A 13,763-nucleotide genomic window follows, 5' to 3' on the forward strand; every position below is an offset into this window, starting at 1 on the left:
ATAGTAAACACAACTTAGATGTTTGTTAAGGTGTTACTGTTTGGTTTCTAGGTGGCTCCTGTGTTTGCCCAGGTAGATCAGATAATTTTACACTGTAAAAAGCAGCAGCTCGTCTGGCTCATCATGCTCTGTACTTACCTGCACGGACTGAAGCTGTTCATATTAGAATGCAGCCCAAACTGAAGCTCCAGAGGCACCGAGAGACAGAGCGCAGTAACTCAGCAAAGATTTCCCAGCACTTCATTGATTATGAGCGGGCAGCTGCATCGGGCAAGTATATCACCACAAAGGGCTAATATAGACTAACTTTGCAGTTTTATGTGTTTTTAATAGTCCAGCTGGCGATGTAGAGCAATCTTAAAATGTGCACAGAAACTTAAATCAGACCATCATCTAGTTTAGAAACGTGGCTGGTGTATTGACAGATATGTGCTTCTGTTTGCTGACGTACTGCTCTTTCATGTTCTATAGCAGCAATGAAAGGCACTGTTGAAAACCACAAATGTCTTTCTTATCAATAAACCGTGTGACGTGGAACAGTCGGAGGATCCAGGGTCCATGTTCACTGATAATGGACAACCTGGTCATTATTAGCCATGGACACCATAATGATGAATGTTAATCTGTCCCCTGTGTGTCGCCAACAGAGACCAGCAATAATGCCACAGCCCAGAATGATGCTGGTGGTGACAGGAGATGATTTTGGCTACTGTCCCAGGAGGAACCAGGGGATTGTGGATTGCTTCCAGGCTGGAGGCATCTCCAATGTCTCGTTGCTGGTTAATGGCTCGGCTGCAAAACAGGCGGCAGATCTGGCTAAAAGGTAGCGTAGCCTTACACTGTATATGTAAAATCTAACACACTGCAAAAATACCATTTACAGTACATAATGTAATGTCTAGGAGACCAGAAATCTTTCACTTTTTCCTGCTAGTCCTGGCAGTTTCTGAAGACTTGCTTTGTTTTCCACGTCTTTTCGCTTTGTAACTCTGGTATTATTTTTTTTCTTTCATTTTCCTTTGCACTACACACTGCACCAGCTCTCTCTCATATATCTCTTTAAGCTCTGCTGCCAGAAAGACACATAAAGAAATTCTTTACCACCTATTTTAACTTTTTGGGCTTTTTTTTCTCTTTTCTCTTTAGCTTTTCTCATGCTTTTTATATATTTATTTATATTTTTACTGCTTTATTTAAGTGTTTTGTTTTGCCACTTTTATATTATTAGTGCTTCGGCTACATGTAAGCTATTTTGTTATGGATTGTGTTTAATGTTTCGGGTGCTGTAACACAATATTTTCCCAGTTTCAGGGATAAATAAAGTAGAGTTAGAGCCATACTTTTTTTCCTTCCTCTTTACATGACCACAGTGAATTTCAAAGCAAACAGTGAAGTAAGACTTTCAGCTTTAGAGACGTTATCGACCATCTCTTCCTTCTGTAATTATTGGAAACGTAAGATCTTTGCCCAATAAGATGGATGAGCTCATGTCGCTAACCTGGTCACAGAGGGAGTACCGGCAATGTAGCATTATGATGCTAACGGAGTCGTGGCTAACATCGCTAACTCCGGACACAAGCGTGACACTACCGGGATTCCAGCTGCTGCGAGCGGACAGGACCAGAGACAGCGGTAAGAGGAAAGGAGGGGGACTGGCAGTTTTTGTGAACGACAGATGGTGTAACCCTGGGCACATCACTGTAAAAGAGCAACTCTGCAGCAGAGACATTGAGCTGTTAGCCGTTAGCATGCGTCCGTACTACCTGCCCCGGGAGTTCTCGCATGTTATCGCGATAACAGCGTATGTCCCCCCCTCGGCCAACGCGGATGCAGCCTGTGACTCTCTCCACTCTGTGGTCAGCAGACTGCAAACACAATCACCGAGAGCCCTTCTCATAATATCAGGGGACTTCAATCATGCCTCACTGGACTCCACACTGCCCACCTTCACCCAGTATGTGACCTGCCCAACCAGAGTCAATAAAACACTGGACTTACTGTATGCCAATGCAGAAGAGGCATACAGTTCATCACCTCTCCCTCCCCTGGGCAGATCTGATCACAACCTGGTGCACCTTGTCCCTGTGTATGAGCCCTTAGTGCGCAGGGTGCCACCAGCCACCCGCACAGTACAGAGATGGTCAGAGGAGAGCGAGGAGGCTCTTAAGGATTGTTTTGAGTCGACTGTGTGGGAGGTGATTTGTGACGACCACGGTGAGGACATCGACAGCCTTACTACATGCATTACTGACTATATAAACTTCTGTGTGGATAACACTGTACCTACCAGGACTGTACGGTGTTTCTCCAACAACAAACCTTGGATTACCCCAGAAATTAAAACCGTCCTCAAGCAGAAGAGGAGGGCCTTCAAATCCAGAGACAAAGAGGAGTTGAAAAGGGTGCAGAGAGAGCTGAGGGGACTGATAAGGAATGGGAAGGAGAGCTACAGGCAGAAGATGGAGAACCAGCTTCAACAAAACAACGTTGGTGAAGTCTGGAGAGGCCTCAGAACCATCTCGGGCCACAAAGAGCAGAACTCTCTGCCTGGGAGGGATGTGAGGTGGGCAAATGAACTGAATCATTTCTTCAACAGATTTGATTCAGCCATGAGACAGTCTGCAACATCGGCTGCAGACTCACCCACCCCCACTGCTGCTGTTCCACCTCAGACACTTCACACCTCCTCTACTCACCCTGCTCACTCCCCCCCACCCCCAACAACAGCATCCAATACACACTCAACACAAGGCTCCAGCCTGTCTCTCTCAACCACCCAGGTTAGGAGGGAACTGAGGAGGATTAATGGCAAGAAGGCAGCGGGTCCAGATGGCATCAGCTCGAGGGTCGTCAGGTCCTGCGCGGACCAACTGTGTGGGGTGATGGAGCACCTCTTCAACCTGAGCCTGAGGTTGGGAAGAGTCCCACAGCTCTGGAAAACCTCCTGTGTTGTACCAGTGCCAAAGACTTCACGCCCCAAGGACCTCAACAGCTACAGGCCGGTGGCTCTGACATCCCACCTGATGAAGACCCTGGAGCGGTTGGTCCTGGCTCAGCTTCGGCGCCTAACAAGCTCATCACTGGACCCACTTCAGTTTGCCTACCAGCCCGGCATTGGAGCGGATGATGCCGTCATTCACCTCCTACATCGTTCCCTCGCTCACCTGGAGACCGCTGGAAGCACTGTGAGAATCATGTTCTTTGATTTCTCCAGTGCCTTCAACACCATTCTTCCCTCGGTTCTAAAGGACAAGCTGGTGAACTCTGGAGTGGACCATCACCTCACTACCTGGATCCTGGACTACCTCACCGACCGACCACAGTATGTGAGGACTCAGGGCTGTGTGTCGGACAGGGTCGTCTGCAGTACGGGGGCCCCACAGGGAACGGTTCTGGCTCCGTTCCTCTTCACCATCTACACTGCAGACTTCTCCCACAATTCCACCCAGTGCTTCCTGCAGAAGTTCTCTGATGACTCTGCAATAGTCGGCCTCATCACTGATGGGGACGACAAGGAGTACAGAGGTCTGACCAAAGACTTTGTGGACTGGTGCCAGCTGAACTACCTCCAGATCAACGCCAGTAAAACCAAGGAACTGGTGGTAGACTTCCGCAGGCACAAGCATTCTCCACTGCAACCACTGAACATCCAAGGTATGGACATTGAGGCTGTGGACAGCTACAGGTACCTTGGTGTTCATCTGAACAATAGACTGGACTGGACTCATAACTCAGACGCCCTCTACAGGAAAGGGCAGAGCAGGCTGTACCTGCTGCGGAGACTCAGGTCGTTTGGAGTGGAGGGCCCACTCCTGAAGACCTTCTATGACTCTGTTGTGGCTTCTGCTATCTTTTATGGTGTGGTCTGCTGGGGCGGCAGCATCTCTGCTGGGGACAGGAAGAGACTGAACAGGGTGATCCGAAGGGCCAGCTCTGTTCTAGGATGCCCTCTGGACCCAGTGGAGGTGGTGAGTGACAGGAGAACGGCGGCTAAGCTGTCATCCCTGATGGACAACATCTCCCACCCCATGCAGCAGACTGTGACAGCACTGAGCAGCTCCTCCAGTGGGAGACTGCGGCACCCACGGTGTGGGACGGAGAGATTTCGCAGGTCTTTCCTCCCCACTGCTGTCAGACTCCATAATAAAGACTTTAACTGATCAAGCACACACATCCATACATATGCAATAACACTAAGTGCAATAATCCTTTCTGTCATCGTTGTATTTTTACTCAGTTGTATATAGTATTTGTATTTGTATTCTATTTTTATCTTATTGTATATTTATTTTATTTTATTCTACTGTATATAGTATTTTATTTTATTCTATTCTGTACAGTTGTGTACTGTATTTATTCTTATTGTATTCTAATTTTTGCCTCATAACTTTTGCACTGTCCACTTCCTGCTGTGACAAAACAAATTTCCCACGTGTGGGACTAATAAAGGTTATCTTATCTTTAATTCAAGAGGTTTAAAAAGTTGTGCCGTCAGCATTAATCTTGTTAAAATGACGTTAACGCCATAACCGTTAACAAGCTAAGCACGCTAACGTGTTAGCGCCATGCAGCCCCTGCACGGGGCGATCCGTGTTAACTCGCTAACGGAGATTTGCCCCGTTAATGCGGTTATGGCGTTAACGTCATTTTAACGAGATTAACGCTGATCTTAGATGTTGTTCCCGGGATCTGCTGGAGCCACTCGCCTAGCTTGGGAGTCACCGCACCTAGTGCTCCGATTACCACGGGGACCACCGTTACCTTCACCCTCCACATCCTCTCGAGCTCTTCTCTGAGCCCTTGGTATTTCTCCAGCTTCTCGTGTTCCTTCTTCCTGATATTGCTGTCATTCGGAACCGCTACATCGATCACTACGGCCGTCTTCTTCTGTTTGTCTACCACCACTATGTCCGGTTGGTTAGCCACCACCATTTTGTCCGTCTGTATCTGGAAGTCCCACAGGATCTTAGCTCGGTCATTCTCCACCACCCTTGGGGGCATCTCCCATTTTGACCTCGGGACCTCCAGGCCGTACTCCCACAGATGTTCCTGTACACTATGCCGGCCACTTGGTTATGGCGTTCCATGTATGTCCTGCCTGCTAGCATCTTGCACCCTGCTGTTATGTGCTGGATTGTCTCATCTTTACACAGCCTGCACCTGGGGTCTTGCCTGGTGTGATAGACCCCAGCCTCTATGGATCTTGTACTGAGAGCTTGTTCTTGTGCTGCCATGATTAGTGCCTCTGTGCTGTCTTTCAGTCCAGCTTTGTCCAGCCACTGGTAGGAGTTCTGGATGTCATCCTGGGCCTGTCCTTCCATAATGGTTCTTCTTCTTGCTTGATGTCAGTGGCTTCTATCTCCTCCTTTGGCCAGCTTATCATCCCAGCGGGGTACCTGATTAGCGGCAGGATATAGGTGTTGATAGCCCGGATCTTGTTCTTACCGTTCAGCTGACTCCTCTGGCCTTGCCTGACTTTTCCAGGTGTTTGGCGGTTGCAAGTTTCTTAGCGGCCTGTTTGTGGTTCCCATTTCCCTTTGGCATTCATAGGAACTTGTAGCTGTTCTCCGGGTCTGCAATGTTGCCTTCTGGTAGTTTGATCCCCTCAGTTCTGAACCTTTCCTCTGTGTGTTATCATCCGACTACACTTCTACAGTTCGAATGATATTCCAATAAGACAATATAGAAAGAAAATAAGATAATAAGAAAAATAAGATAACTTTAGGATGAGCCAAATTTAGAATCTGGTATAGTCTTTAAAAGAAGGAAGCACCTCGGTCAGGTCATCTTCTAATTAGAAGGTTGGTGGTTTGATCTCCGGCTGCTCTAGTGTCCATGTCAAATATCCCAAAGCAAGATACTAACCCCAAGTTGCTCTCTGACGAATCCATTGCTGCATGTGTGTGTGAATGTTGGTTAGTAAATGGACTGGTTCTGATATAGCACTTTTCTACTCTGAGCAGTCAGAGCACTTTACTTAGTAAGCACTTACATAAAAAATAGAAGTGCTTGTCTGAGTGGGTGGATGAGGCAAGTTGTGTAAAGTCCTTTGAGTACAGTAGAAAAGCAAAGAACTAAATAACTAAAGGGAATGATTGCAGAATCCTTATCTTGGTTAATAAACAACTCTTTTTCAGTACCTACTCAAGTTAAAGTGGTGGGGTGTGGCTCGTGGCTCAGCTACAGGCGAGGGGTGTGGTTGACCAGAACAGCTGATCTCCATGATGGAGATCAGCTGCCTGCAGCTTGGCGTATGGAAAGGGCCTTGCATAATATGCAAACCAAAAGCTACAACCTGGTCCCAGGAAAGGGGAGGCTTGGCTGGCAGAGCTCATAGTGATGGAGGGGCCTCAGGCGGGCACAGCGGAGTTGGTCTGTTGCCACCGACTGATCAGCCTCGACATTACAGTGACACTGATGTTGGACCACCCGTTGTAATGGCCAAGATTCGGTGGAGCGGACACAACTGATGGAACAAGTAAGCGGCTCTGGGACCCAACACCCTTCTCCCTCTATTTCTGCTCAGGTCCCAGAGGCCACAGACACTACACCTCAATAGCCGATGGCTGTTGAGGACAGGGACACTTCCACAGACAGTGACCGTGCATGGATGTGGGACAGGTGTTTGGTATCTCCAGCCCTGTAACACTTCTCACTGGTCTGCGTGAGACATGCAGCGTACCAGTAAGGTGCCAAGGGGGTATGCATGGCATGCAATGGTGGACTCAGGCTGCACGTAGATCCTGGTTCACCACACCCTGGTTCAGCTGGGGGCATTAGTTGTGTGGATGAGGATATTGATTGACAATGACAGTTGATCTCACATGTAACAGTGGAGCTGCACCGTGATCAGGTCATCGCACAAGAGCAAAGTAAAAGGCCACTGGGAACTATGGGAATAGTGTTCTTTAGGTGAACCTCAGCAATTCTGAGGTTGAGTTGATTTTAGTTTCTGACCACAGCAGTTTCTTCTCTGAATCATTTAGATGTTCAGTGGCAAACTTCAGACAAGCCTATAAATGTGTCTTCCTGAGCAGGGGGACAAACAATTATAATGTAGTACGTTACCCGTGGTGTTGTTGGTGACTGTGGTCCGAACTGCCGTCAGATCATTAACCAGCTCCTGCTACATGATTTTGGACTGATCCACCACCTTTTTCATGACTATCATCACTCTGTGAGGTACGATCCTGCATGGTGCTCCAGACCAAGGGCGATTGGTGGGACAGTCTGGGGGATGATTACAGCTTGTTTTGCAGCCATAGGACCCGGGTATCTCACTGCTAGTTGACCATGAACTCCTCTGTGTACCACAGTATTATAAAGCTTACTGTGAGGCCATCCTTCTCTCACCCCAACCAATCACAGCAGATGGCCCCGCCCCTCCCTGAGCCTGGTTCTGCTGGAGGTTTCTTCCTGTTAAAAGGGAGTTTTTCCTTCCCACTGTCGCCAAAGTGCTGCTCATAGGGGGTCATATGATTGTTGGGTTTTTCTCTGTATCTATGAAGCGCCTTGAGGCGACTTTTGTTGTGATTTGGTGCTATATAAATAAAATTGAATTGAATTGAATCTGTCCCTGAATAAAGCCTGGCTGACACTGTATCATACAATTACTCTTTCCATGTACACCATCAAATCAAAAACAGAATATCTACAAAAAAATGAACCAAGGTGTTACAGTGGCTGACTCTGGACTTGGACCCAACTGTGACAGGACCTTGAGAGAGCTGTGCATAAACATACGCCCACAAACCTCGATGAACTAAAGCAGCGCTGTTGTGAAGCAGTACGTTTCCTCTGTGATGATGTGAAACAGTCGTTGAAAAAACAAAAAGACTATTTCAAAGAAGGATTCATGTCCTGATTCATAAAACCTTAAACGAGAGTGGATTTTCTCTTTCACAGCTGTATTTCGATACAGATGTTATATGTATTTATAATCAAGAACAGAGTGACTGTGCCTTTGAACATAGACAAATGTTTGCCTGTTGTAGCATCGCATGGTTTAACAGAGCTGTGCTGTTCCTGTGTCAGACACAACATTCCCATTGGCTTGCATGCCAACCTGTCTGAAGGCATACCAGTGTGTCCGAGCCTCCAGCAGTCCTCCACGCTCGTAAACCAGCATGGCTTCTTCCATGGGAAGATGGGCTTTCGTCAGGCGTTGAAGAGAGGAGAACTCAGCATGAAACAGGTACGACATTAAAAACTAGAATTTCACTGTCAGTGAAAAATAAAGATCAAGGCAAGGCAAGTTTATTTGTATAGCACAATTCAACAACAAGGTGATTCAAAGTGCTTTACAGAGACATTAGAAACAAGAACAAATAAAAAGCATGATTTAAAATTGATTAAAACAAGCAAATAAACTAACTAACTAATTAACAAACAAACAAACAACAGTATATAAAATCAAAACAGATCAAATCAGAACAGTAGATAAAATCAGTAGTTAAATGTAAGTTTTGAAATTTAAGCTTAAAGTGTGGATTTGGTGCTTTATTCAAATGCAGCTGAGAACAGGTGAGTCTTCAACCTGGATTTAAATAAACTGAGTGTTTCAGCTGATCTGAGGCTTTCTGGGAGTTTGTTCCAGATATAAGGAGCATAAAAGCTGAATGCAGCTTCTCCGTGTCTGGTTCTGACTCTGGGAACTGATAAAAGACCGGATCCAGATGACCTGAGGGATCTGGAAGGTTCATACTGGGTCAGGAGGTCATTGATGTATTTTGGTCCTAAACCATTCAGAGCTTTATAGGCCAGCATCAGAACTTTAAAGTCTATCCTCTGACGGACAGGCAGCCAGTGTAAGGACCTCAGAGCTGGACTGATGTGGTCCACTGTTTTGGTCTTAGTGAGGACTCGAGCAGCAGAGTTCTGAATGAGCTGTAGTTGTCTGACTGATTTTTTAGGTAGACCTGTAAAGATGCTGTTACAGTAATCAAGCCTACTAAAGATGAATGCATGGACTAGTTTTTCCAGGTCCTGTTGAGACATCAGATCTTTTATCCTTGATATATTCTTGAGGTGATAGTAAGCTGACTTTGTTATTGTCTTAATGTGTTTTTCTAAGTTTAGGTCTGCATCCATCACTACACCCAAATTTCTCGCCTGGTTTGTGGTTTTTAGATGTATAGATTGAAGTTCTCTGGTGACCTGTAATCGTTTTTCTTTGGCGCCAAAGACTATTACCTCAGTTTTGTTTTTGTTTAGCTGGAGAAAATTGTGGCACAACCAGTCATTGATTTCCTCAATGCATTTACCAAGAGCCTGTACAGGGCCTCGGTCTCCTGGTGACATTGTGATATATATTTGTGTGTCATCTGCATAGCTGTGATAGTTTATTTTGTTGTTGTTTATAATCTGTGCCAGTGGGAGCATGTAGATGTTAAACAGAAGGGGTCCCAAGATGGAACCTTGGGGAACTCCACATGTGATACTTGTCTGCTCAGATGTGAAGTTACCTATTGATACAAAGTATTTCCTGTTTTCTACGTATGTTTTGAACCAGTTTAGTACAGTTCCTGAAAGACCTGTCCAGTTCTCCAGTCGTTTGAGTAATATGTTGTGGTCAACTGTATCAAATGCTGCACTGAGATCCAGTAAAACTAGGACTGACATTTTTCCACTGTCTGTATTCAGACATATGTCATTAAACACTTTGGTCAGAGCGGTTTCAGTGCTGTGGTTCTGTCTAAAACCTGACTGGAAGGCATCGTAGCAATTATTCTGTTTTAAGAAGTAACTGAGCTGTTGGGAAACTGCTTTTTCAATGATCTTACTTAAAAACGGGAGATTTGAGATCGGCCTGTAGTTGTTCATTTGTGTCTTGTCAAGATTGTCCTTTTTCAGTATAGGTTTGATTACAGCAGTTTTTAGTGATTCTGGAAACACACCTGATAATAAAGAAAAGTTGACGATCTGTAACAGGTCTGACTCCAAAGTCTTTGAGACCTTTTTGAAAAAACTTGTTGGCAGGACATCTAAACAGCAGGAGGAGGAGTTCAGTTGACCTAAGATGTCCTCCAGGTCTTTGCTGTTAATAGGTTGAAACTGTTTCATGGTGTTTAAACAGTTTTTTGGTGGACACAGTACATATCCTGGATCTGCTGTTGATGTACTAACTGCTTGTCTAATTTTTTGGATTTTTTCAGTGAAGAATTTGGCAAAGTCATTGCAGGCCATGGTCGAATGAAGTTCAGCTGCCACTGACACAGGAGGGTTTGTTAGCCTGTCTACTGTAGAAAATAAGACCCGAGCATTATGGCTGTTTTTAGTGATGATGTCAGAGAAGTAGGACCTCCTTGCACTCCTCAGTTGTAAATTATAATTGTGAAGTTTCTCTTTATAAATGTCATAATGAACCTGGAGGTTTGTTTTTCTCCATCTGCGCTCAGCTTTCCTACACTCTCTTTTTTCATTTTTCACCAGTGTGGAGTTTCTCCATGAGACTTTTTCCTTCCAGAGATAACCTTCACCTTAATGAGAGCAATAGTGTCCATTACATTTAACATGTTAGCATTGAAGCTATTGACGAGCTCATTGACTGACCCTCTGGGCAGGTCAGGTGTTAATGGGAAGACCTGGTTAAAAATTGCACTACTGTGTTCAGTTATACACCGTTTTGTGATCACTGCTGTTGATATATTTGTGTGGGCTGAGATTTTACTTTCAAAGAAAACACAGTAATGATCAGACACGCCCACATCAGACACAGTGACCTTTGAAATGCTCAGGCCTTTGGAGATCAGTAGGTCAAGAGTGTGTCCTCTATTATGTGTGGCCTCTGTTACATGCTGAGTCAGCCCAAAGTTGCCCAGAGTGTTACTCAGGTCTTTAGTCCCTTTGTCCTGAGGGTTGTCCACATGAATGTTAAAATCCCCAGCAATAATTACACAGTCGAAATCAACACAGATCACAGACAGCAGTTCACTGAGGTCATTAAAAAAGTCTGCGCAGTATTTGGGAGGCCTGTAAACATTAAGAAACACAACTTTGGATGGGGCCTTCAGCTGTAAAGCCACATATTCAAAAGACTGAAAACTTCCAGGAGATAGCTGCTTACATTGAAATGATTCATTAAATAAGATCAGTATAAAATACATAATGTTACACATTTTTAAGCATCTTTATATGATCTTAAAATATCTTAAAATATATAAGATACAGGTAAACAAATGTTAGCGGTATGTGAGAGCAGGTCACATGGTGTGACAGGTGGGACTGTGTTTCCCACCTGTCAGGTGGTGGAGTGTGACAGGAGTGATAGTGGGCTCTGTCTTCTCCAGACATACAGAAACTGAACATTTAATAGTGTTTCCTGAAAAACAGTCTCAGCTGATCATTTCTTGACAACATTTCAGTTTACAGTAATGGATTACACAGCAGTGGGGATACATTTGATTACAGGAGATTACTTTCATTCTCCACTGCTACTCTCTTCATTACTGTATGCAAACACAGTGCAGAGCAGCTCCTCCCACAGAGGTCGATTATCTCGTAGTGTTACCTCCTCACTGTGTACCACTCTGGATGCTGCAGCTCCTCTGCAAACGAAGGCCTCACATTACAGGTACCTGAGTCCCAGGTGTAACTCTCAGACACGCACATGGAAGCAGATGACCTGTAAGCTGGAGAGGACAAAGCGTCTCGTTAATTTAGAAGGTTTTTATTTAGCCTGGAAAAACAGGTTGTTGCTTTATTTAAAAAGAGCCCTTTGTAAAGTAAATCTTTCACTGATTTAAGAGAATAAGAACAACCACAGGTTTGCCTTCAGCACTGAAGGAGCGTCTGAACTCTGTTGAACTGAATGTTCCTTTAACATTAACTATTAATGGCCTCGTTTACAAATACAATTTTACAGTTAGAGAAAAAATGGACTGGTTCTTATATATACTTATTATGTCCACTCTGAGCACTCAAAGCGCTTTATACAACACGCCACATTCATACAAGCACTTTTTTCTAGAAGTGCTTCCTAACCAACATTCATACAGCTTGGGGTCAGTATCTTGCCCAAGCATATTTGGCACGCAGAAAGCCAGGGATCGAACCACCAACCTTCCAATCAGTAGATGACCCGCTCTGCCTCATGAGCTACACCAATACTGACCACAGTATTACCGAGATTAGAGCGCTGCAGTGGTTTGAATAACACCGAGCAGATCTAACAGACTCCAGTTTGATCGCTGGCGGATTCTGTTATTTCATTTTTACACTTGAAGGCGACTGCTGAGATTCAGCACTATGTGAATGAAACTGAAGCGTCTTCAGACAGTACCAGTTTGAACTTGGGTACAGCTGTCACGTTGTTATTGCTGAGTTGCAAAAACACCAGCCTCAGATTTTAAAACGACCTTTGTCTTTGAAGTCATGTGTCTCCATCACAGCTGTTTCCAGGTGTGTTTTGTTTCCTCCAAGGTGGAGCTGGAGTTGAGGGCCCAGGTCGGGCTTTTCGTGGAGCTGAATGGTCACCTACCCGAGCACATGGACGGACACCAACATGTTCACGTCCTCCCAGGTCAGAGGATCAGAGGATGAAGAGACAAAGCTGTAACTGCTGTTTGCTGCTAGAGTCAACAGCATTTACACATTGATGGCTGATTGTGGTGATGTAGCATGTTTCAGGTTATTTCCAACACGTCCCCATGGAGTTATGGTACAGATTAATCATGCAAATGTGCACCTGTGTGTCTCTGCTTTTGAGTTAGCAGGTAAATGTGAACTGAAGGGAGGAGACCGTTAATGTTTGTTTGTCCTGAGGCAGCTGATTTTGGTTCTACTAATCAGATTCATTAATTTAAAAAATGTTTTTATAATAGAAAACAAACCAAGCATCCTGTCATCAGACCAGTGAAAAAGTTTGAGTAGTTAATAATATGCTATGTAAAAGAGCAATGATTATATGGGCAGAAATATAATTTAGCTGAGAAACAAAGAGAAGTCCTGCTGTGCTCCAACGCAGAGCTTTGCTATTAGCTGTTGTTCCACTGATGCTTTTCTTCCATATGTAGGATTCAGTTCAGTGAGCGCTTAGCTGTTGGCTCCATTAAGAAGATGACAGCAGTGAAATGTTCGTGTTATGTCGTCTGTGCAGAGGTCCGTGAAGTGTTTGCGAAGGTTGTCTCAGATCTCAGGATCCCCTACACTCGTGTTCCCGTGGAGCCGGGTCTATACAGCTGCCCGTGGATACCAGCACACCTGCACAAATTCTACAAGCAGGTGGAGAAGGACGCTCTGGATGCCATCCCAGTGTTCAGACGCCATGGAATCAGGTCTGTTTGTATGAAACTGCTGGGACTAGACCAGGCTTCAAATTAAACCACACATATGCAGTGAGTGTCATCTCCAGTGTTGGCGAGTAACGGAGTACATGTGCCGTCGTTACGTATTTAAAACACAAAATATGAGTAACTGTATTCTGTTACAGTTACCGTTTAAAAGGGTGGTATTCAGAATACAGTTACTTTGTTGAAATAAATGGATTACACAGCGGTCTTTTCCTGTTTCACATGTTCGGCTCTGCCCTCTCTATTTTTGGTAATTCCACGCTGGTGGAAACCCAAACAAAACACGCAATAAGAGGCTCTGATGTCTGCGTCTCAGCCTCGCGTCTCATAATGTCATTTTAAAAATGATTCAATATGAAGGCAGAGTGTTACAGGCCCTAAAGCATGCAGCCTGATGGGCAGCGTAGTCCGTGCTGCAGGGAGGATGGACTGCTGTACCCGTGATGTGTCTGTGAGCGAGGGGGGAGGAAAAGG

General features: G+C 45.0%; 2 protein-coding genes across 11 annotated transcripts in view; both read left to right on the plus strand.

Moving 5' to 3' along the window:
* Positions 1-13,763, plus strand: part of ydjc (YdjC chitooligosaccharide deacetylase homolog) — a 32,323-nt gene that overhangs the window by 15,064 nt on the left and 3,496 nt on the right. For 5 of the 8 annotated variants that reach the window (XM_085424288.1, XM_085424291.1, XM_085424290.1 and 2 more), the window contains 4 exons: positions 648-823; positions 8,035-8,194; positions 12,421-12,520; positions 13,097-13,274. In XM_085424288.1, the coding sequence (XP_085280414.1) occupies positions 648-823; positions 8,035-8,194; positions 12,421-12,520; positions 13,097-13,274 (614 nt within the window). Of the gene's footprint in view, positions 1-51; positions 271-644; positions 824-8,034; positions 8,195-12,420; positions 12,521-13,096; positions 13,275-13,763 lie in introns of those variants that run through there. The other 3 variants (XM_085424287.1, XM_085424293.1, XM_085424289.1) reach the window with 2 other exon arrangements.
* Positions 4,696-13,763, plus strand: part of apba1a (amyloid beta (A4) precursor protein-binding, family A, member 1a) — a 220,984-nt gene continuing 211,916 nt past the window's right edge. For all 3 annotated transcript variants that reach the window (XM_085424281.1, XM_085424279.1, XM_085424282.1), the window contains exon 1: positions 4,696-4,803. The gene's annotated coding sequence lies outside the window, so the exon portion shown is untranslated. The remainder of the gene's footprint in view (positions 4,804-13,763) is intronic.

The sequence above is a fragment of the Rhamphochromis longiceps genome, linkage group LG12 (genome assembly GCF_057381845.1).
Source record: "Rhamphochromis longiceps isolate RC_006_pf linkage group LG12, R_longiceps_female_GT1.1, whole genome shotgun sequence".
Classification (NCBI taxonomy): Eukaryota; Metazoa; Chordata; class Actinopteri; order Cichliformes; family Cichlidae; genus Rhamphochromis; species Rhamphochromis longiceps.